Raw genomic sequence first — 24873 nt, forward strand, 5'->3', positions numbered from 1 at the left:
GAGCAGCAATCCCATCATCTTGTCTGGAACATAAAGTTACAAAAATTATAATTGCAGATTTCATTGTGGTATACAAACTGCTAAATGTGCCATAATTGGATGAAGTCATAACAAATTTATTAGCATGCAAAACTTAGTCAACATATTTTTTTTTGCATTATGTTTTGTGTAGTAAGGCAACAAGTATTGCTTTCACAGTCTCTCCACCTTCCCCTAAATACCAGCAACAACATGAAGATTGAGGATGATGATGATAATAATAATAATAAAAAAACAGTTTATATGTCCTTAGCTTCATGTTATGGAGGACATAATAAAACCTTTTCATTTTGTAGACAAGTTACAAAAAAATTTAGTGGTAACCTATCCAAAAAAAAAAAAAAAAAACAACAAAAAAAACCTGGGACAATTTACTGATTTTACATGAGGAGTTTTAAAACTGCAGGTGGACAAATTGCCATTCTTCACATCAGGACTGCTGTTCCAGCCCTGCTGAGCTCTGTAGAGAGCTCTGATTTCTGCTGAGTTTCAGTGAGCATTTGTGCTACACAGCTTATTTGTTCCAGTTACTCTGGGCTGGTATTTTATTTGTTAGCTATTATCTAACCACTTCTGTAGCTATTGAAATGTTCCAAAAGGCAGAGAGGTCTGAGCTGGGTCAAATGAAGTGAAATGACTGAGTTTAATGGCAGGGAAATCTCAATCCGGAAAAAAGTCTTGCAGTTTTAGACAAACACACAAACAGTTCTTTTTCTGCAAATGAATTTTAAATCTTTCTCAAATTTGTGACTCAAAAGAGGCTTAAGCTCACAATTGGGTTGAAAGCTTCTCTTACAGCCCCAGCTGAAATGGGATAAGTAGAGGTTTTGGTGGTCTTAAAGCCAGTCTATTCACTGGTGTTGGGAATTTTAGCAGAAGGTAACCTTCAAAGTGAAAGAGGGATTTTTCTTCAGGTTCAAACAAGTGTCTTTCAACCAGTGGAACTCCACATGTTGCAACCAAAGAAAATACCCCTTCATCTCTTGATTTGGCAGTTTTTGGCTTCCATTTCCCAGGGCAAAGTTTGACTTGTGGCAGATCTTGTCCTTTTCCATTCTGTGGTTAAAAAGAATAATCATGACACAGTTCAGTCAGGTATGGTAGCTGGTAGCACTGGTTAGCTTTCTTAGCCCTAATTCCTAATTCAGAGGGATAAATGAAATCATTTATTCTCCTATATTATTAAGAAAGAATAGTTAATAGGATAGATGCTTCTGGGCTGATCTTTGAGCATGTTTTGAATTTTTCCTGTATATTGGCCAGACTAATTGCATTGCAGAAAACAACTGGTGACAACCAGAAATTTCCAAAGCACCAGTTTGGCCTAGAGAGTGAAATGCCACTGCTGAAGATGACTCTTAGGGAGCAGCCACTGCTTTGGGGAAGGCTTTGTCCTGTGAGCAGAACAGTGTGGGGCTTTACATGCAAACCTCTTCCTACACACTCGTGTCCTCTTCTCTGTGACAGCATGCTGGACAGATGAGATGGCTCAGAACCCTATATTCTGATGGTTTAGGTTTGGTCCCAGCACTGATACTTGTTTTTCTAACAGGCAGAGCTGTGAAATACAGATTTGTGAGTGTTTTATGCTCATTACTAGAAGTTTTGCTTTCTTTTCCTGTCACGAATTTCTGCACTGTATTCCTGGTGCATCTGGCAGCAAGATAACATTGCAGTAGGAGGTGAAGTGACTCCTATAATTTATACATCATTGCAAGTGCCCTGTTTAATACTCTTCATGGAATTCATTGTGCAAGAAGCTGAAACAAAGAAAAATAAAATTACAGTTAGTTCATAGGGTTACTGTGTTCATTATGGCTTGAGACATAAAGGGAATATTTGTGCCTCAGTCCAATTATCCTGTAGTTCTATATGCATTTCCAGTGCCAGAAAGATCACTGGGTTGTCTTGAATTAGACTTTTAAAGTGTTTAGATGTGATACACATAGTCATCTCTGTATAGGCTACTACAGGGTGAAAACTATGCTTTATTTACAAACTTTCCAAATGTTAGCACTTACCATGGCTATGCATAAAAGAACTGAGGGGATTAAGATATAGATTAATCTCCCTTTAATTAGAGATAAAATACTTTTAAAGCTTATTTAATTTTTTAAAAAATAAATAATAAAGCCTTCTCTAGAGGAACAGAAAGTAAATGCTGCATTTTTCCAAATTATTTTATTGTTCACTGAACTACTTCTTTATCAACAGGCTGAGGTCCTAGTGCCTGTCGCAGTGAATTACAAATATGGTACTTCTAATTTGAATTTGATCAAAAAGATTTTTTTCCCTAATTATCTAAAGAAGTGAGGTTAAAAATCATGATTAATCCAATGTGCCAAAGCTGACCTCTACTCTTTGCCAACCATGCCATTGAAACTTGGGAATACTGAGTAGAACTGGAGGCTTCTAGCCACTCCTTGGGATTTTCATACATTCCTAGTGGCAGACACAGGAATATAGATGGATACAGGGCAGGTGGCTTTTTTTCCTGCACACAGTGGTTTTCTGGCAGTGCAATACCAGCAGCTCAGTGTTCTCTGTGGTAAGAAATATTGCCATCAGACTGCTGTAAATCACACAAAGCTCTCTGGTAACTCACATAAGAGCCTCTCCGCCGGTGCGTAAATGATGAACAGTTTTCCTTGTGTGTGAACTTTGAGGGTGCATTCATATCCCATGCATATCCTTGCTAAAGCTGGGTCTTCTCTCTTCTATAAAACACAGAACAGTTAAATAAGAATGGCTGCTGGGGTTTAATCCCAGCTAGCAAACATTCAGGGTGCAAACACTGGCGTTATTATTTGTGTGGAAACGCAAATCTTGATTTCATGCTTCAGACGTACACAGACAACATGAAAAGGCAACTCTTGTGCAGAGAAATTTACTAAGGGGCAGTTGTTAGTCCTGCTGTTACATGTTCAGTGGTTTGGAGTCAGACATCTCCACAGAATGGACAAAATAGAGTGGCAACATTTTGAGTAGATCCAAGACATGCTCTCTTTATGAACAATAATTCAATAAAAATGGGCACATTACTCAATGTGCCCAAAGGAGTGTCTGAAGGAAGAGGGATCTGTTATTTTTCTTTCTTTTAAAGATGTAAAAGACAGCTAGTGAGTCAGTTCTGAAGGTATTTACAGGCAAAGCTGCAGCACAAGATGCTGCTATGATACCAGGACTGGAGAAGCAAACCAGGCCCTCCACATCACCCATTCACAAATCCACTGACTTCTGTGGAATTCCTTAGATTTTTCATTACTAGGAAATTCCCCAGATATTTCAGTGATATGTACATGAATATCACGTCCTTTAATTCAAGTTAATTGAGGACTTACTTTCCTGTTTTCCCTAGAAAAATTTGCAGGAAAAACTGTTGTCTGTATATAAGCAGTTGCTTGACCTTGTTTTTTTATATTCTCCAAAAAAGAACCTCTCTTACAGATAAGGTATTGCATAGAACTTAAAAATTAATTGTCTGTAAATGCAGTTGCTTTGTCTGAAAGGCAAAAATGAAATTAGATCCATCACCATGCTCTCTTCAATAAAGCAGACATGGTTTTCAACCCTGGTATTTAAGATTTTCAGTAATAAAACACATTAAGCTCCAGTGGCTGTGCATGTATCATTAGTAAATGAAAATAGGTTCTAGACAGTTCTAAATCTTTTGTTATTCTTTGTTGTTAGCCACAGAAATAAAGATGTGTGTTCTTTGGCACCCTCCACTATGAGATTTTCCACCATTTTCAAAAACAGTGTAGATCTTTTTAATCTGGAACCAGGGAGTCACTGAATGAAAAACAGCCTATAAAACACATTATATTTACTGAAAACAATGAAATTAGGCCAAATATAGATTATATGTACTTTGAAAAACATTTTCCACAGGTGAACTTCACACTCTGGATGAAAAATGCAGAAAATAAGTAAGATAGTAATTGTAAAATGGAAGTTTTCAGAAACAGGCAAGTAATTTATTGACTTAACTGAGACTCTTTTTTCTAATTCAATAAGGAATTTTGGAAAGACAGAGGATTTACTTACACATGGATGAAGTAGAGAGATGATTGCATCTAGAACAAGTTCCATTAATTTTCATGTTGATCTGCTTAAAAAATCATAAATTAAAGAGTATAATCCTAAAAATTTGTCCTTTAAATCAAGTTTCAAGTTAGGATCAAGAGTGCACATAGACTGTTAAATAAATAAATGAGTTCTAGTTTGTTTGAAATTAGTCTATGTGTTACTGGTGCCTTGATTGATGAAACATTGTTTTCCTTGAGCTACACTTCAGTCTGGTTTGATTTGCTACCTCTAGTGCTTATATTTTCTTGCAGACTGTGTACACTATACTGAAACTGTTTCCTGTAACTTTGTAATGCATATACATAGAATTTCTTCTTTTTGTGAAGGAAACTCACTTTTCCACAGTACTATTTTTCATGAAAAAGGTAGAAGAAAGACCATATTTTGCAGAGGTAGGAGAAGGTTTATAGCCAAAATACTGGCCTGAATTAGCATTGTATTGCTCAGTTGCTATGCCAAAGCTTTCTCAGATCAAACTTGAGCAACAAGATGTTAAACCAGTTCTTTAAAACTCTACAGGAAATGTCTAATACCTGATAAATTCAATTAATATGGTGTTCTAGAGTAGTTGGTGCCAGCCAGCAGCAGGTTCTCAAACCAGTGACCATCATACCAGGCTGCTGGCAGTGAACTGGTTTGCTGACCCCTCTGCCAGACAAGGGAAACAAGAACAAACTAAACTTCTTGCTGGTGTTTTCTAGCAGCCAGTAGCGTGTGAACACCCACTAGCTCTTGCCCACCTAGTACTAAGGATGCTGCTAGTAATTTTCAACCCCTTGCTCACAGCTAATTTAAACCTGTGCCAGAAGCACTGGGGTATTGTGGTGTGTGAGTTGTGTGATTTGACAGCCTGCAAAGTGGTAGGAGAATGCTGACAAGTTTGAGAACTAGGTATTCTCCAAGGATGTTGCTCATAAATGGAAGCAGGAAAAATTCAAGGCAAAAGTAACCCATAATGACGGTGCATGTACCTGAAATAGTCTAACCTTAGGCTATCTCCTTCTGACTATATAAAGAACTGAATGAAACCTTCTTCTGCTGTGTTGACATGCTATTCTATATAGGTTTCAAAACTTCTCCTGAGGTTAAGGCCTATGGTCTAGATCTGGGACTTTGATGGTTTAAATGTGAACTGGCTTAAACAGTAGCTTCAGATCTAGAATACATCATATGTTGTGAATGTACCCTTTAAAAAGTTTCAGAAAAGGGAAAAATGAAAGATTAAAGTGAGAACATTAGAATTATATTCTGAAATGAAACAAAGCTTTATAGATATCTCAAACTTTTTTCCCTTGTGCCAACATCAGACACCAGAATTGTTTTATAGACTATGATGAGAAGAGCAAAGAAAAACAAGGCAGTCTTATTAATTTTAATAATTTTATCAGGAGAAAAAGAACATTAATTACATCAAATGTAACTTATATCCATCCTGAGTTCCACTTGTCTTTATATTCCTATCCCCAGAGAAGCATATATGGTTTAGGCAGTGATAGGATTCAGGCTGAGCAAGTGTAGCTGCTGAATCTGAGCCTTTGGGTAGCAGGAGTAGCTCAGTATTTATAGCAGCTGCACCCCCAGTGTGTGTGCAAGGATATTCTGGATGTCTTGAAAGCCTGGCCACTTCTTCTTCTCCCAGACATATTATCAGCTTTGTCAGGAATGGGTCTGACTTGATGTCAGTGCTTGGAACAAACTGAATGCTGTGCTTTCTGCTTCAACATTCAAGCCATATATATATATATAATGTTTATGGCATAGACATTTATCTCTTCATGTAGTAGCTGCTTAGTGAAGGAGGAGAATCAGGGAATCACCCACAGTTGTGAGATGAATGTGGGTGTCTGCACCTCCAGCTCATTTCATGAGCAAGAATCATTCCACGCTCTGCAGGCCAAGCCAGCAGATTCCTCATGCTTTACAACTTTGGTATTCTGCTCAAAACTGGCTCCTAGATAAGGAGCCTTGGAATTTTTCGGCCTTTTTTTAAAATGAGATGACAGTGTTAAAAATAGGAAGCAATGAAACCTTGATCTGGCAAAGCTCATAGCAAAACTTTTCCTGAAGTCAGTGGAGCCCAGTTTTGGTTCAGTGCAGCCAATCTTACTGTTAGCTGCCAGCAAAAATTTATGTTTCCAGTGTCCCTGCTCTTTTCTTGCTTTAACACTGAGTCTTCAGGGAGCAGGAGCAGCAGGCAACTCACTGAGCAAATGATCCCAGTTCAGTTGTCTGAACTGGTGTCCCAAAATTGCAGCAGCTTAGGTCTAGCTTGAAAACATGCTGTCAGTGGTGTAATATTTCTATTTTTCTGTTTTGTCTTCCTTATGTTACCTTATTTGCAAAATCTTCCCCCCTTGCCCACTTAGGAATACTTCAATTTAAAATACAGACTAACTACTGATTCTGCTAGTCAGTCAAAACTTCTGAAACAAAGTACCAAATTACCAAAGATTTCTCAGAATACGCACAAAACCAGGAAAATAACTTCATGTAGAAAATAAATAAGGAGAGATACAAAGCTGAATGACAAATATAGAACTGGGGAGAGGTAGGACACCTGAACTGGTAAGAGAAGATAGAATCCTTGTTTGGAAAGAAGGAATACTAAAAGAGAAGCAATGCAACTGAAATGTTAAACTATATTAATAAAAAGGGCAAAACCACAGGGATGAAGGCTGTTAAAAACATTAAGTGATATATTGGTTTACATTCTCGATTTTGGCTAAAATTAAATTTAGTTTGGTGGAAAATATTTTCACAAAAGCTTCTTATAAAACTGTGAAATATTCCCCTCAGCTCTGCAAAACATAGTAACTCCTAAACCCCACTGATTTGGTATGCTCCATCAATTGGCACTGTACAACCAACTATCCTATCTCCCTTTGGACTTGTGATGACATTTTAAAAGGTTGAGAAAACAACCTTCCACCTCTCAGCCACAGGGGAAAAAGAAGTTACTTGCAAAACCTGCAGTGCTAAGGAGTTGGTAGGATTTGTAAATGATTCGAAGTCGATATATGACAAATCATTACACTTGGAAATCAGCACTCTGCTCAGTGCAAAGAGAATGTTTAGCTTCTCAGCAAACCAATCTTTTTAGCTGTGGATGCTGTTCCACTGCTGGGCTATTTTAATAACAATATATTTTTATATATTTTAGTTAGTTGATGTCACTTTAGAGGTATCCTAATGTGTTATATCCTGGGTTTGCACACCAAAGAGTAGAACTGATACCTTAAAAAATTTCCTTTAAACACAAGGGTACAGCAGACCTTCATGCTGGTCTTGAAGCTGGGCTGCATCTTCCCCAGTTCTGCAGGGGAAGCGCTGGGGTTTGTTTTTCAGAGGTGCTGAATTTGCAGCAAGCTCAGAAACCAGCTCACCAGAATCCAACAATGCTGCAGAAAATCGACCACAAACAGGTTTACAATGATAGCACACAGAGTGAAAATTAATATGTGTCCCGTAAATAATTGCCTTCATGCCTCATTGCAAATGCAGTAGTTAAACATTTCTGTCTTGTGAGTAATTTGCTATTCACAGTTTGTAGGAAGGCATAAATGTAAAGAAAACAGGTTTGGTGTCCTTTTGTCTTTTTTTGTTTTGTTTTGTTTTTCAATCTGCTAATTTCAATTCACAAACACCATGGGAACCTGCAATTCCAATTTTCTTTTTGCAGTTTTAATGAAAACTGGGCACTGAAAATAGTTAGATTTCTTTCCCTCTAAATCTTAAACCACTTAGAAATACAGTCAAGAATAATAACTTTCTAATCCATTATTACACAATGTAAAACTGCTCAATTGCTATTATTTCATGCAAAGATTATCATAAGTGGTAGGAGAGGCTTTTAGAACTCAGTTTCTTCTGAGCTGGTCTTTGAGGCAGTACAAAACCACTGGTTGTGTGCTGTTGAGGGGAAGGGTCTGTGCATCAGAGAAGTTGTTTTAAGAAGGAATTCTTGCACCACAAGATGACAATCATTTCCTCTCACTGTCATGGCAAGGTTTGAGCATATTTACTGCCTTTATGATTTTGTCTTGTTCCTAATCAAACCAACCTCAATTTATTGTTTTAATAAATAGTAATAAATAGATAGTTTCAGGGTTTGGATTTTGGGTATATTTTTGAGACAACTGTTTAGTCTTAAAATCAGAGTAATATTTTATGTCATTTAATCTTAACATACTCCAATAAGGTATTTCAGTTCTCATTTACAGTAAGATGTCTAGGATGAAGGTAATATCTTTTTCATGCTGCAGACACTATGAGTGACTGCAGCTGAGTAGCAGACAAGGTTACCTGCAGGAACACCTCTGCTGCTGTGCCAGGAGCCAATGGCTCTGCCTGGTCCAGCTACCAAGATGCTGGGAAGAAAACTGCATCCAGTGCTTCCCAAAGAGCAAAGAAGCAAAGAGCACGATTTCTGTAAATTTAAAGTCTTCATTTGCTTTCCACTGGCATCATCTGCCATCCCTTGCAATCGTTCCGGTCTTGCAGTGGAAAAAAATATAGGTAAATTCCCCTTGGAATTGAGTCCAGTCTTAGTCAAACAAAGGTATTGCTTAAATAGAAGACAGCTGTTTCAGCAATGTTAGGGATGTGGAATTATTTATTTATATAGATTTCAGAAGAAATTAAGGCTGGTTTTTTTTCCAGTGGCCCTTTCCTCCCTGTCTCAGAATAGGACTCTTGCTTTGATGTGTACTCCATTAGCTGTTCCTATCTAACATGCTCACAGAGAAACCTATGCACTTTGTAAAACTTTTCTATTTCCTCCTCCTTCATTTGTCTGGAGAGGCTCTAATAGGTTAAAAGCATATTTTAATGTAAATGGAACAAAAATAGCAAGTCCTTTTCCTTGCTGAATTGCTCCTTTTCCAGAAGTCCAAACAAATGCAACAACAGATGCTTTGAAATGTTGTAAGTTTAAATAACATCAGTGTAGTTGGTTGAATATTTCTCAGGCAGATGGATTAAATGAGACAACTGTGAAAACATTCTTAAAATAAAAGGAAGCCATCAGGTGAGAGGCAGGAATTTAGGTAACATTGAAAAATATCCCTTAGATGTTTCTTTTAGGTTGCAATATTAGAATGTTTTCCTCTGAGCAAGCTGTTAACTGTCATTTAGTAGACGTTAATTGTAAAGTTAGTTGACAGTGTTTGGCCCAAATGTATGTCTCTTAAAGAGAAAGAGCAGCTGTTAATCCATCAGGTATTGACAGTGTATTCAGGGACTTCTATTATTTCTCAGACAGAAATTAATTTCCTGAAATCACATACAGCAAGATAAGACTCTGTCTCATTTTCACTCACTATGGAAATACTCAGTCTTTGTTCTGCACACAATGCATTGTCTCTTGTAAAACAGTAAATGACACCCTAGGTGTAAAAGAATTTCCATTTTCTACAAGAGCTACAATGAACAAACAGGATCTAAACCAGTCACTGACTACTTTGGAGCACGGCACCTTTGTTAGTAGGGTGGCATCTGCCCTGAAATGACAAAAACATCTTAAAAACTTCAATATCTCTTGTGTTGCCATAGAAAGTACCAACTGCACCAACTCATAACAAGTAAGAACTTTCAGAAGGATACAAAAATTTAAAATACTATTTGATAAGTTTTTTTTAATTTTACAGTTTTGTCTCTGTTCTTTCAGCTGAACAAAATGTCAGCTTCTTTAAACCTGTTTGAAATAACTGCCAGAGGAAGTGTTTCAGCAGTAAGAACACAGATCACCAATAAGTAAATTATTAGTAATACCAGAGTGGAGAAGGAACTTATTCTTTTGGGGAATTGTAGCTTTTTTGCTATGTTTTATTATTCATAGGCCAATTATAGATGTCTGCAGCTGGTGGCTGCTTTCAATTCTGCTAGTCCAAACTTGTTGCAATTTTTTGACCAGTATTGATATTTTGACTGGCATTACCTTTAATGTAGCATCCTTAAAATCATCATCTTCCTCTTATGCCTTTACAGTGCTTAAAAAAGTGACTGTGGAGCATAGTGTGCTTTTGTGGACTTTGAGCAAGACACTTTTCTAACACACCTCAGTACAATGCTAGCTGTAGGCACACCCTGATAAAGTTAACATGATGATTCTATTGTAAAGCTAGCATTTAGTACTTTAGTTCGCGTCTATATTTTACTGATTGAATTTTTAGCCATGCATAATGATGCATAAATGCAGTTTCTCCAAGCCAGCCTGGCTCTCCTGAGCTCAGCCAAGGCTGGCAATGCTGAGGATACACAGCCTCCCAGAAGTTTGAAAATGCTGGTATAAGCAGAGGAATACTGCAGAAACCCAGATAACTTCATTTCTGTCCATGGCACTTGTTAGGTTAGAGAGGATCCATCTCAGCTATCACCACTTTAAGTGATTCTATCCAAAGGTCTGCCTCCCCTCCTGCTGCAAAATTCAACAAAGAAAGGAGATCACGGAAAACACAAAAGTACTGTGTGTGCTGAGAGCATTTAAACTAAAAATTCCTCCTGGAATTAGGGTTTCATTCCTCATGTCTGTGCAAGGGGACAAAATATGCCAGAGTACACAATAGTTCCTATCAAGAAGATTTTCCAGTGTGAAGACATAGGTCAGCTCTATTCATATCACAGTTGAAAAGACCAGAGTCTAACCTTAGAGGTGGGTTCTTAGGAGGCTGAGTCCTTGCAATTTGGGAGGTTTTTTTGGGGCATAAAGCAATCCTTAAAGGAACATCTGACAATGGCATCAATGATGAAAAGAGGGGATGGGAGAAGTGAGTGAAAAAGTGCTCTGAAGTGTAGCCATATCCAAGGAGGATTCTGAAGTAGAAAATAGCAGATAGGGCTGGATAGCTCTCTAAAAGCAGTAAGAATAAATATAATTAATTAAAAAAAAAAAAAAGAAAATATTATAAGGAAAGGAGAAACTGCGAAGCTTGGTGAGGGAAGTGTACAGGAGAGCTGAGGATACCTTATTTGTAGTGAATTTATTGGCTGCTATCAGCCATTTTCTTTTTTTTTTACCCTCCATTCTGTCTTATCGTCACTGCCTTCTCAATAAATAGTATGGTGTCACTTTTTGTTCCTGACAGAAAGAGAGGGAGAGAGAAAGGGAGAGGGAAATCCTTTCCTCTCCATCTTCATGCTCTTGCATTTAAATTGTCGCACATCTGTTATTTCAGATTATTTAAGCATTATTTGCTTAACAACACACTAGGAAAAATTATACCTTTGAAGGCTAGAAAGAGATATTCTTTGCTGTTCTTTTCCTTGTTTAAAAGCCTGAAAAAGGGATGGGCTGCAACCCTAACTGGTTTTGGACTAGTAGAGGGGGGTATTGATGCCTTGTGAAGGCTGACCTAGAACAGAGACTAGATGGAGCTAGAGTAGGGATTTATTAGGAGGCCTCAATAGATACACCTTGGGCAGCACAACCCAAAATGGCCAAAAAAAAAATAAACCAGCAGTCACGGTGTCTCACACTTTTATGAGTTTTGGTCCATTAGCATATTGGAGTTAATTGTCTGATTACAGCTTTAGCCCATGCAGTTCCATCCTTGTTTTTCTCTCCTCATTCCACCATTGTTTATGCTCTTGGGCCTGAGGTCTGGATCTGTTGTCCTTGGATTCCCAGCTAGAGAAGGAATGGTTTTGTCTCCCTGCTCTGTGAAGAGAGCTCACCATCCCCTAATATGAACCCTAGACTTACAGACTAGCAGAAATAAAGCAGAACAGAATCTGAAAAATACAAAAGCTAAAACCTGAAGCATCAGCGCATCTGTAGGCCGTGCTGGCCCATGGGCGCCGCCAGAAGGACACGTGGCCGTAGCAGCAGGCATGACTGACTCCTCCATGCCCAAACTCAAGGATAACCTCTCCTTTCTTTCCCTGTCTCCCCACAGCAAACCCCACCCGGGCGGGAGGAGGACGGGAGTACCCCGGCTCGTCCGAGGTGATCCGCGAATCCAGCAGCACGACGGGCATGGTGGTCGGGATCGTGGCGGCGGCGGCGCTGTGCATCCTCATCCTCCTGTATGCCATGTACAAGTACAGGAATCGAGACGAGGGCTCCTACCACGTGGATGAGAGTCGAAACTACATCAGTAACTCAGCACAATCCAACGGGGCTGTGATCAAGGAGAAGCAGCCCAACAGCGCTAAAAGTTCCAACAAAAACAAGAAAAATAAGGATAAGGAGTACTATGTCTGATCTCAACATCTAAAAGAACGCTTGTATAGAAATAGTCTTCATTTTATCTGAGACATAATACAAACTTATTTACTTTACTTTTTATGAAGCACATTCAAAAACAAACAAACAGAAAAGACAGGGAATGCAATCAGAAAGGAAAGACTGTTTTTAAAAACAAGCATTTCATGCTCTTGTTTTTCAGAAACAGGAGCTGATAAATTCCCTAACATCCACAGTGTTTTCATTTACTCTGCCTGTCTTTATGTTGCTGGAACGTTTCTGAAAGACAATGATGACACCACGCACTCATAAAGCAAGGAGTATTACTACAACATCGAGGCACAATATGAAAAAAAAAAATCAAATTTAAAAAAAAAACAAAACAGGAAAAAAAAAAAGAAAAAAGAAGCTACCTATGATTCTGGATTTAGCCAAAGTGCTAGCGCTTTCTTGAGAAGTAAGTTAGTCTTATTGTCAGAGAAGACTGTCATTATATATGGTGACTCAACAAGCAAACATAAAGAGTTTGCCGTCTGGTGCAGTGAAGCAGTGATTGGAAACTTGCATTTTGAAACAAAGTGCTGGCTTTTCTGAAGACTTATGTAGAAATACTTTCAAAAAGCCCCTTTCTGGTTGTGAGGAAAATAGTATGGAGGCCTTATTTTCAAAAACAAAAACAAAAAATCTGGAATATAAGGCACATTTCCACAAAAATATTAAAAAAAAAAAAAGAAAAAAAAAAGAAAAACAAGAGGGCATAGATGCAATCATTGGGAAATTTTCATGCACGCTTAATATGTTATTACATATGTTTATATAAAAACACATCTATATGTGCTTTCTGGACTGTGATAAGTGATGTTTTATAGCCTGTTGTATAGAAAATGCAAACTATATCTGCTCTTCAGCCATTTTTGGTAAACTCAATGTTATAAGTGTTGCTAGGTATAGAGAGTTTTATGACATCTGGAGCAACAGACATTCTTCAGTTTTTTTGCAGCCATTATAAATTGTCCCAGACTTTTTCCCCTTTTTTTTTTTGATTTTTAATTTACAGTGTAGTGGTTATACAAAGGGGGATGTGTATGAATGTATATAAGAGTCAGCTAATTTTTTTCTTACCTGTACAGCTCTATTATGTTGCAATTAAGTTTCAGTAGTTTGTATGAAAGAAGTGGACTAGAAAGCAAAAATATATCTCTACTGTAATTTGTCTTCTCCCTCCTATCCCCATCTCTTGCTCCTGATATGCATCAATGAAGTTGATCAGAATGGCCAATTTTCCTAGAAATATACATTCATTAATTAGCTAAATATTTAGTGACTTAAACTGGCCTTTGGCTTCCAGTCAAAGCTTCACTATTGGAGAGCATGGTTTGCCTTACAGAAACCTTGTTCTTAGAAATTACGAGAATGATGAGTTTCTTGAGAATCTTAGGAAGTATCATATAGTGTTTATCTGGCATTCGTATGAAGAACAGCTACTACAGCACTGGGTGGTAAAAGATCTAAAAATACCCATTGTAATTATCCAGGCTGATTCTATTGCAGAATTTATCCCTTTCTCCAAAAAGGAAATACTCTTGAGGTGCACGATAGTATTTTTCAATGGTGGGCATTTTGACATATGAAAAAGTATTTTTAGCTAAGTTTATTGTGTAGTATTGCAAGACATCATAACCAGACAGATCTAAGTTCATTATGTTTTAAAGTGACACAGCTTATCTTGCATATATAAAACATTAATGCATTTTAGTTAAACACATGAAATGTAATGCTGTTATTTACACGTTAAGTTTGGAATTTTTTTCTAGTAATATTTCATTAGTTTCACAGCAATAAATCATAGCATAACATTTTATTTACACAGAAGTTCAAAGGGAATGCATTAGACAGAAAGAGGGTAGTTCAATAGAAATCAACCAAATCATCAGAAGGCCTCCTGGGAGGGATATAGATATTCACACTTTACAGAAAGGAAGGAGAAATTTAAAATTAGCTTTAAACAGCAGACACAAAACATTTTGTTGGGTGTTACTCACTGTAGCTGATGAAACAAAGTTGGGAACTGGTACAGCTATCTATCTGGGAGTCAGAGCACTTTAAAAATACATGTTGCTGACATGGAAACACCTCTCTTGAAGCTTGCCAACCACATCAAGGTGTGACATGTTGCATTTGTGAAACGACTTTTTATTTTCATTAGCATTTACACAAAAAACGAAGGGAAAATAAAACCCACTCGCGAAAACCACGAAATCCATCTGATGTTCATCTCTTAGATTGTTGTTCACCTGTGGCACTCATCATTTCTCCCACCTTTACAAGACAGCTGTACTCAGGGAATGGCAGGGGCAAGGGTGGCTGGAGGTCATTGCTGGAAGCAAGAGGCTTCAGCTGGAGGGGGGAAAGAAGCTGAAAGCCAGGTGGGGTTCAGATTTCAGTGCTTGAAGGTACCTGGAAGAACAAGAATAATCTGTTGGCAGGAGACTGGGCATGACAGAATGTGATTTGGGTGAGATGAAATGGTCTTTTCTGCTTGGTATTGATTGCATTAATGAAATAGCGTTGTCAGGCCAATTTCCAGGCAGTTTGGTAGGTCAATCTTTAACTAAATCCATACATCAAGGACAAAAAAAAAAAAAAAAACTCCTACTATTAAAATAAGAAAACACAATTTTAACACTGTTTCTGAAGGTTCTCCTTTTTCCTCTTTAATTTCATAATTTAACAAAAAAAAAAAAATTATGGATGTATCAGAAATGCCAGCAAGTGGATTTAAAATTCTTTTTTGTTTAAAAGCAGCAGCAACAACAAACAGACATAAACCAACTACCTAACATAAAATTGGATTCCTTTCTCTATAATAACCTAATTTGTTTGACTGAGATGGCTTCATTTCTATGACTGTATTGTGTTGCCTTTTTTAACAAAACACTAAATAACGTGTGAAACTTTCAACCCTAAGACATCAAAGAGAGGCCCAATGCCCCTAACCTTATAGTGCTTTCTGTGATAGATATTTACAATTTTTTTATTTGTTGCAAGGCCAATTTATTCATTATTGGAAATGCTAAGCAAGTGGAATTTACTGTTTTGTTAATAAAAATGTTTCTTAATACAAATGCTGCCTTGTTTCTTGTCTTGCTCTTAGATTGTGAGTACCTGTTCATCCTGAGGCTGTGAAAAAAATTGGTAAATTGGTGGCAAGTTACAGACATTTATGTCAGGAAAAAGTAACCTCAGAGCTCTTTATACACTTCAATGAAAAACTTCAAGTCTTGTGTTCAACTGGCCCAGTTAGAAAAGTATTAATAACATCAATGAATTAGTTTTTGCACAGACTTGCTTAATTTGAAATTTTCTAGTTTTTTTAAATCAAAAAATTAAAAGTTGAGGTTCTCTTTCCCATCTCTATGAAAAAAGAACTCTCCTTTTTGCCACTTTTTGATTTCTGTAGTGGAAATAAGGTGGAGGAGGGTAAGGTAATGGGATGAAAAGTTAAACCATTTCTTAAAAGTGAAAACATTTTCTCTTGTCTAGAAGATGACTTAAAAATAAGTGGGAAAATTAATGTATTTCAGGTCCTTAAAAACATTTCTAGATAATAATTATAAAATTTCAACCGGAGCAAATCCATTACATAAATGCTTTCCTACTTAGCGTGGCATTTAAATTCATTGGCAACTTCAAGAAAACATCTAATCCTATTGATTTAAGCAAGTGTCTAAACTTGCCTAAATGTACTGCTGAATGGGGATGGAGTTAAGCTTTTGGATCTAAGCTCCAAATAGAATTTAATTTTGTATCATCTTAAATCACACCAGCAGCTTTTAGACTTCAGTGAGATTTATTCATCTGCTTAATTACGTATAGACTGAAGTATTTTAGATAATTTAAGCTCAGGAATATCTGGAGAAAAACAGTCCCTATCTTCCATTGGTATAAAACACTTTGAAAGTTCTGAACTGCTTTATACTGAGATTAGGTCTTGTGAGTGTACTTAAATAAACACTGAATATTCCATTTAGGAAAATCCTTTATACACATTTAAAGGAGTTATAACAATAGTGATTTTCATCTTACTACTACAAAGAAAACCTCCAACCAAAAACAACTCATACTTAATTATTTAAATTCTAAAATGTAGCTGTTGCTTTTTTTTTTTTTTTTTTTTTTTTTTTTAACATCTATACTGTGTATACTGTTTCCTTTTACCAAAATCCTAATGGCCTCTGACTGCCTGCATCATTCATCATTATATGGCCACGATAAGTGGTGTAAGTGGTGGCCTCCATCATCAATTATCACTGTGGTCAAGCAGCTAAAAAGCCTTTACAAGGTGATGAAAAAAAGAGAAAAAACTAAACAACACCCCCAAATGGGACTTAGAATAAGGGAAATAAAACTCACACAGGCTGTAAATGGCAACTGTGTTTGTTAATTCCTCCTATGTGACTTCTTTATAGTTCAATGAAACAGTTTTAAATTGGGTTCTGGATCTGATTTTGATTTTGATTATAGAAATTTGCTTTTAAGTTCAGTATAGGCCTGCTTGGAGGTGCTTAGAACTATTTTGCTGGGTCAGGCACCCTTGTCAATATAATTTTATTTGAAATGCAGGCTATTAGGTTTATTTTAAAGCCCCCACTTTTTTAAAGTCTGTAAGTATTTCGATGTTAAAATGTCTCTGGCTCTCATGGGAGTGGAGAGAAAGACAAGTCCACACTACATTTAATTCAATTTATAAATTGATAAATGCTTGGGAATGATAAAACTGCTTGCCTGCCAGCCTCCGATTCATCTGGATGGACTACAACTGATTTGGTTGGTCGTTACTCTTCATGAAACCAGAAGCATCCCCCACAGGTTGAGCTTTGAAGCAGAAATTCCAGAAAAGATACAGATGAGCTCAGTTTTGTCAGACACAGGGCCAGAACTCAACCAGTCCTTTACCCCCTTACTTTGGAGTTTCCTTCCTACTGGCGGTCTTTGACAGACTTGAGCCACCAACTCTAACTTCTGTCAGAGAAAGTCTGGCCCCTTGCTTTTTCTTTCTCCGTCACTCACTGCTACACCAATATCTTAATTTCACAGAATCACAGAATCAGCTGAGTTGGATGGGTCCCATCAGGACCATCCAGTCCAGCTCCTGGCCTTGCATAGAACAAGCCAAGAGTCACAACAAGTGCCTGAGAGCTTTGTCCAAATGCTTCTTCAACTGTGTCAGGCTTGGTGCTGTGAGCACTGCCCTGGGGAGCCTGTTGCAGGGCCCAAGCACCCTCTGAGTGAAAAACTTTTTCCTGATATCCAAACTAAACCTTCCCTGGCACAGCTTCAGGCCATTCCCTTGGATCCCTTTTCTGGTCAGCAGAGAGAAGAGATCAGATTCCACCCCTCTGCTTCCCCTCCTTACCACTGTGTTCAGAACAAACAGATTTCCATATGACATTGCTCCTCCAGTTGGACTTGACTGTAGTGGACAATCTTTAAAAAAACTGAGGGATTTTTAAAGAAAAAAGGTGACATGAGGGGTAGAGTTATTTCAAAGGATGTGGGATTTTCAGTGAGTAAATTGCCTTTAAGAACAGTAATTTCATGCTGGCATACACTTGAGAGATTTAGAAATCCAGGTCAGTAATCCTGAAAAACATCCTTTTGGTAAACAATAAAGGCATGAGCTCGTTTGTCAGCAATCACAGGGACCAACAGCAAGGCTATCAAAATGGGAATGTGTCAGTCTGGTTGCAGCAAATAACACAGGGAAATGGAATTTGGGCAGCTAAAAATAACTGCTGGCACGCTGGCTGGACTCTTATGAGTGAGCCCAACTACAAGCCAGTGAGCATTTATTGGATGATAAAGAGCAAAATACTTCAACTATAGTCCCAGTTTGGGATGCAGCTGACAGAACAGAGGCACAGGCTGTGGGGCTGCAGTGGCTTTCCCAGGACCAGCAGCCAGATTGCTGTTCAGGTGTCCTCCAAGCTGGGCAGCTGGGCAGGCTCCACACAACCACCTGCTGCACGACAGCTGATCAGCTGTTTCCAGAAAAAAACTCCCTTTTCCCTTTGAAATTGAGATTAATTTTCTAGGAATAGTACAGCAGCTTGCTCTGTGGAGTGGCTCCCAAAACATGTCGCACCACAGCCAGCATCATCTGAAAGGGAAACTGTGGCGGAGAAACCTTCACTCTGTTCAGGATGGCCTCAGGACCCCCTCAGGATGAGCAGATGTGAGAGTGCAGGCACTGGGCTGGTGTGGCTACAGAAAAGGGGGGAAATTCAGCCCCATGAGGGTCTCACAACCAGGACTGCTTGTGGAACTTGCCCCAGGGCTCGTAGCTTGGCAAAGCTGGAGCAGGCCCAGATTTTCCTTAGTAACCAAATGCCTCAAAGGAAAACAAAAATGTTTCTCAAAAAGGCGGTGGCATAGAGAGAGTTCAGGAAGTTCATTAAGAGTTACTTCAGTGTTCCTTTATCACTTTGCCTGCTTCAAACCAGAGAGGAGAAGCTCAGGCCTCCTCTGCCTGGGGAAGGAGGCCAGGCAGAGAAAACCTCCCACAGGCATTAAACTCACCCCACAACCATATGGGATCCCTGACTTTCTAGGACACCACGTCTCAAAGGTTTGGACCAGAAAATTGGCACAGGATGACATCCAGACTTTATTAAACCATAGGGACAAAGACAAGTTTCAGCAGAAGATGTAAAAATCTTAAAGAAAATGATAATGCAGACACGCACCCCTGAGAATCTTACCCCATCTGCTACTGTCTTCTAATCAGCCTTTCAGGTGGTTTAATTCCTCACTGATTACACCTGGAGAGGGAGCAGGTTTGTTAAATCAGCCCACCTGGGAGAAAGCTTGTCCTGCTAGCAAGCACAGAGCTCAAGGCAGTCACCAGACCCTTCACTCTACAAGTGAGCCAGTTGTACAAAGATTTTCCTTTAGACTCAGGATTGTTGGCAAGCAGTACAGAGATGGATATTTAGTGACTTATATTGGATTATGGACAGGTTCCAGAGAGAAGGAAAAGGACATCATCCAATGACAGAAAGGAAGAAAAAAACCCCCAAAAACCAACCAGGATTCATCTCATGCTTACCAGCAAATCCCCATGTCTCAAGCAGAGGAATTTCAGGTAATTAATTAAAATCTTGGTTTGTTGCTGGATGGTGCTTGGGAAAGGCAAGTTTGTGCTCAGTTTTCCTTAAGGCTAAATTTGTTTGGAAGCTCATTTATACCTGTCTTCAGGCTCTTTTTAGGGAAGTCTTTCAAAATGTTGATAATACAAGTATAACAGTCATCACCTACAGCAGTGTCTCTTCTATTTTAAGAGCTTTGTCTAAGTATGGGTTGCTGGATTTGACTCATAGGTTAGAGTACATCTGCACTAGTAAGCATAGCCCAGTAAGAATAAATATGTAGGTCATGGTATCTGATGCTGTGGACCTGACGTCCATGTTATATTTCAGGATTTTCTTTGAACCAGTTGTATTCTGGTCACACAGGCTGAGTCCCAGTTAGTGGTTAGGTTTGTTTAATTGTTTGTTTAATTAATACATTTAATTTAATCTGCAAAGTGTCCATTCCTTCATGCAGAGTGCTCTGTGAAGTTAATTGTAGGCAGTGGGAACAGCTGAGTTGCTTCAGAACTGTACTCCTGATCTTAAACAAACTTTGGTATTGAAAACATCTTTTGGGCATTGGCATATTCCAGTGTGCTTGTAACAACTCACTGCAAGAAAAGAAAAGTAGGGTATTTTTAGTACCCAGCCCCAAATGACAATTGCTGTGAGACATAAAGGCCTCCCCTGTATTTTCACAAGACTGAGTGTTTTTAATTCTGGCCCTCATCTTCCTCTTTAACCACCACACTGCTACATAGCATCCCCTCAACCCTTTTCTTCACACCTAAAGAAATCACAGTTTAAAAGGCTTGTTTCCTTTGAATAGGTTGAGATAAATGTGGGAGTGTTTTTAGGTGGGCACTGTCTGAGGGAGCCATGTCACCAACACTGAGATCAGCAATTATGCAATTGTGACTTGGAGAAGTATTGTGGAAGCAAACTGGAGCTGCTGGAGTGGCTAAACTGGGAGAAAGGGCTGGGACAGAAATGGATTCAGCAACTGCTCAGAGGAGGAACCACACTGAATAAATCCAGTGTTTTGGAAGCTCTACATCTAGATTTTTCAAGACAGGTCTGCTTTTAAACAAAGTTTTGAAAGTCTTCTCTAACAGAGTTCTCACCAAAATAAATTCATTCCTGTATGGGAATTAATTGCAATACATTTCCCAGTGTAGTCAGCGTTAAAAATATCATGGGAAGCCACAAGAGATTGGGCTACATTTTGAGATCTTTTCTTGTAACTGCTGCAGACAGGAAAGCTGCCATTTCCATTAAGATTGAGACTTCATTGCTGCTTTTAACTACAGAGTGATTACACTTCCCCCTGGCACACTGCATATTAGTATGAACATTTTATATGACTATTCTGAATAGTCATCATTAATTCTTTTAGATTTCTAAGTGTTAGGCATCAAAGACTGACAATATAGACTGATGCTAGAAGATTTTTCAAATCTGAGTTCTTGTAAATGACCATATTTGTCTGTATGTAGCTGCTTATAAGTTTTGCCTAAGTTCTAAAAAGCGTCTTGAGAAGTCTATTTTTATTATTAAGTTTTGCCAAAAGTTGATAATTATAGAAAGAAAAATTCTCTGTTAACATAAGTTTTTTTTTTTTTTTTTCAGAAACAGTTCAGTTTAATTTGAGCACAGTTCAATTCAGCAACTATAAATTCATATTCAGGAATATGAATTTATAGTTTTTAGACATATTGAGGTTTTTCTATCATCTAAGCCAATTTAGAATTTTAGAGACTTCAAAAATAAACTTGAATTGTTGTTCATCTAATTCTTGGTGGCAGCTACCTGGCATATCCTGGGTGAAGGTTTCAGTGCTTGTGAGGAAAGTTGTGGCAATAATCTGGTTCCTATGCAATAATAATTTCCTTCCTGGGGGGCAGTTTTGCCAGACTTGAATGTGAGCACATATTTGCATCTTGCTTCTCTGCTGCCCACTGAAAATTTCCAGTGATTACTAATTCCTGGGACCCTTTGCACAGACACTGCTGCACACTAGCAAAGCCCCTGGCCCAAAAGCAGAACTTGGCACTAATACATACTTTGAGGCAGAATTCCCATTCATTTCAGTGGGAGAAGGGATTTCTTATTTTTCTTCTCTCTGAGAGTCCATAGCACCTGAAATAAATCAGTATATTAGAAAGTGCTACAGAGAGCAGATTGACAGGGAGGCTACATCCCTGAACAAACATCCTGAACCCTGAATAAAGAAAAGCCAATCCAAACACCCTAAAACCCATCTGACTTCTTAAGATGGACAATAGACTAGAGTGGCTATATAACTTTTCCAGTCCTCAGTGGCCTTTCACAATTTGCTTTTAGTTTGGCAGATTGGTGAGATGTGAAAGTCCTGAAGTTGCAGCCGTAAATAATGCAGACTAACAGAACGGGGACTGTAAAAACAAGACACTTTGGTTTTCAAAATTGTTTTAAAAAACTCTGCAATGCTATGTGTGGTGTGACAGCCTAGGATTGAGGGTGGCCCTGAGCTCAGTGCAGGTTGGACAGCCCAGCTTTTCTCACAGCTCTGGTTTTTGCAACAGAGAGAAAGACATAGCACCTCTAGAAGCAATGGCAAAGTAGCAGCAATTTCATTTTTAGGGGCATGTTCAGTCTCCACCTCAGGGTGATCCCATGACTCCACTTGAATCTGATTCATTCACTTCTCTCAGTGTATTGAACACTGTCAGCTGGAGCTCCTTCACTGAACAACCACATCTCCTCAGTACTCCCACTATCATCCACTAGGAATTTCTGGAATCAGAGAATTGCTTATGTCACTGCTTATACTTTTCCTGCGTGTTTGGCTTTTTTGGTTTTGTTTTTTTTTTTTTTTTTGCTTTGATTTTTACCTAATGCTGGGAAAGAACAATCAAATTATAATCAATTTTGGGGTAAATCATAATCATATTTCTATCTCTTATATGATGTAAACAGGTTTCAAATAATTGAGCATTAGAATAGTAAATCATTCTAATTGGAGTTTTAAAGTAATCTGAGAAAACTTACACCAAAGTGTCATAAAAAACCAAAGCCAACAGGGAACCCATTAATACTGTCCAATCATTTTTTCTGTTGCTACAGTGGTGTCCATTTCAAGCACTCCAAATACATGACTCAGACTGCAAAGCCCAAGGCTTTCATTAAAATAACAATATTTGCCACACGTGAAATGTTACTGTAAGGGAAAGAGAGTCACTTCTTCTAAGCTTTTTATCCTAGATAAAATTCAATAATTGTCTATTGAATTTTATTCACCAGCATATTGCCATTATTGGGTATGTTTAGGGAGCATTAATTTTCCTAATATACCTACATCCATGTAAGGATAAATGTGGAGAGGAATAATAATTTCAGCAGCACCTACTGCTCAGTCTGATCTTGCTGCCTGTTCTAGCATGTGTTTGTCCAGGCACAACTTGTGCATACAAGTAGAATTGTAACCCTGCTGGTGTGTTCAGTGGGACAAAGGAGGCAGAAAATCACACTGCAGCAAATACTTAAATTGCTAGTAAATTTTATATTTGAATAGGCACTGTTCAGGAATAGGTATCTTCTGGATTATCCAGGTTTTCAATGTATGCAGTGGGAAATGAAAGCAGGAATGAAAGGAAGATGTTCTTGGTTAACAAGGCTCCTGCTACAAGCAAAGGTTTTTATCCACCACCAAATATTGGAGCCATTGCAGAGGTACTTTTCCTGGGTGGGCCAGAATATATCTTCAGGTTAGCCCACAGGAATAACAGCCAATGCAACTTTACAGAAGTTAGATGCTCGATTCCAGCCTTGCTCAGAGGATTTTATGTCAGCATAACTCTGTAGACTTCATTACAATTTTTTGTGACTGTACCAGCATGAAGCTGAGCCCAGCAGTATATGTCCATGTCACAGGGATTTAAAGTTGAGACCTTCCTTCAACCTCACACAATGGAGAAAGTCCTGTTTTCTCTTTTTGTCCTTTTTATTTCAGGGGGAACATTAAAGTTCCATTGTTACAGGACTGCAACACAAAGAATGATAGATGTAATCAAAGGGTGTTTTATCTTCTTTTATTTTTTTTTCCCTTATTAGAAAAGTCAGCAGTTCTGCAGCACTGGTTCCTGAAGGTGTATAGCACTAACTGTGTTACTACAGCAACAGACAGCACTGGCAGGACCAAGTTATAGATGAACTGGGTCCTTTTGCAAGATCACAACCAAAATGGTGGCAATAAATCTGCTGAATGTAAAGTTGGTGGGATTAGAAGGTTAACAGGATAAATACAATACAGGAAAGCACCTTATTTTACAAGGAATCTTTTGCAGCGCTTTACAGCCTCTCAAGTCAAAGCAGGTGGGAGAAATTAAATCAGTCCTTCACAAAGTCTTGCCCCATCTCCTGTTCAGGGACTGAGGCAGATCTCTGAGCAGGTAGCTATTCCACAGGAGCAGAAAGGGATATGTATGAGGGAAGGGCAGGAATTCCAAATAAGAGATAATGCAAACTGCCTCATCTTGGATCAGCAGCTTCCTACCAAATCAGACTGCTCTGTTTTGTTCTCCACCTCCTTAGAGGATATACATAACAGACACATAGGGGAAAAAGGGCAATCTCACCTTCCCTTTTCCTCCCTGCCCTTCATTCCTCTGCCTCCATGGGAGACACAGGATCTCTATTCTTGCTAAAGCACCTTCACAATAAATATTCGATTTGTTTCCAACCCTGAGCCCATATAGACACCTTTCAAAACCATACAGTAAAGTGAGCCATTATGATCTGAGCTCTTTAGGGAGGCTGATTGTAAGTTCTATTTACTAGTACCCAGTCCATGCTAGTGTTTATGATGCAGAAATATTTTAAAAATCGTGCCAGCACATTTACTAGCAGAAAAGCTGCTTAGGCTGGGCCAAACTTGCTTGTAGCAAGAGAGGTTAGGAAGAAATGTGGGATAAAATAACGAGCACAAAGCATTATGTCAGTGAAACTGTATCTAATTTAGCTCCAATTACTGATATTGGGGCTTCTTCTCTTCTGCCTTCTTCTGTACAGGGTGAGAGAGGAGCATACCCTAGAACAATTCTGCTGCCAGTGACAGTTTCACTTTGGCTTTGCCTCATCAAAGGCAAGATGAAAGCCGGCAGAGTGGCTATGAAGAGCTAAATTTCTGAAGAACAATGGCATTCTGTGTTGAATTAGGGCCACAGGATTGAATTCCAGAAGCTCTTTAAAGTTATTATGTATTAACTGAGCCACTGTATCTGCATGTGGCTGTGCTTGGAGATTGCCTCAAGACCTCTGTGTCTGAGCTTAAGCAATAATGAATGAGGTTGAGGCTCATGCATTTTGCCTTGACTTTGAGAGGGAAAAAATCCCAACCTGTGATGGAGAATGGTGTCAGCTGAGGAGATTGGTGGTAACTTGTTAAGCCTTTCT

General features: G+C 38.5%; 1 protein-coding gene across 34 annotated transcripts in view; it reads left to right on the forward strand.

Moving 5' to 3' along the window:
* The window catches only part of NRXN1 (neurexin 1), a 680932-nt gene extending 665497 nt beyond the window's left edge, over window positions 1-15435 (forward strand). For all 34 annotated transcript variants that reach the window (XM_054290267.1, XM_054290270.1, XM_054290287.1 and 31 more), the window contains one exon: window positions 12021-15435. In XM_054290267.1, coding sequence (XP_054146242.1) covers window positions 12021-12328 — 308 coding nt within the window. In that variant the 3' untranslated portion in view covers window positions 12329-15435. The remainder of the gene's footprint in view (window positions 1-12020) is intronic.
* Window positions 15436-24873: the final 9438 nt, after the last annotated feature.

Source organism: Melozone crissalis, unplaced genomic scaffold (genome assembly GCF_028551555.1).
Source record: "Melozone crissalis strain CALT ecotype California unplaced genomic scaffold, PUWL_Pcris_2 ptg000081l_1, whole genome shotgun sequence".
Lineage (NCBI taxonomy): Eukaryota > Metazoa > Chordata > Aves > Passeriformes > Passerellidae > Melozone > Melozone crissalis.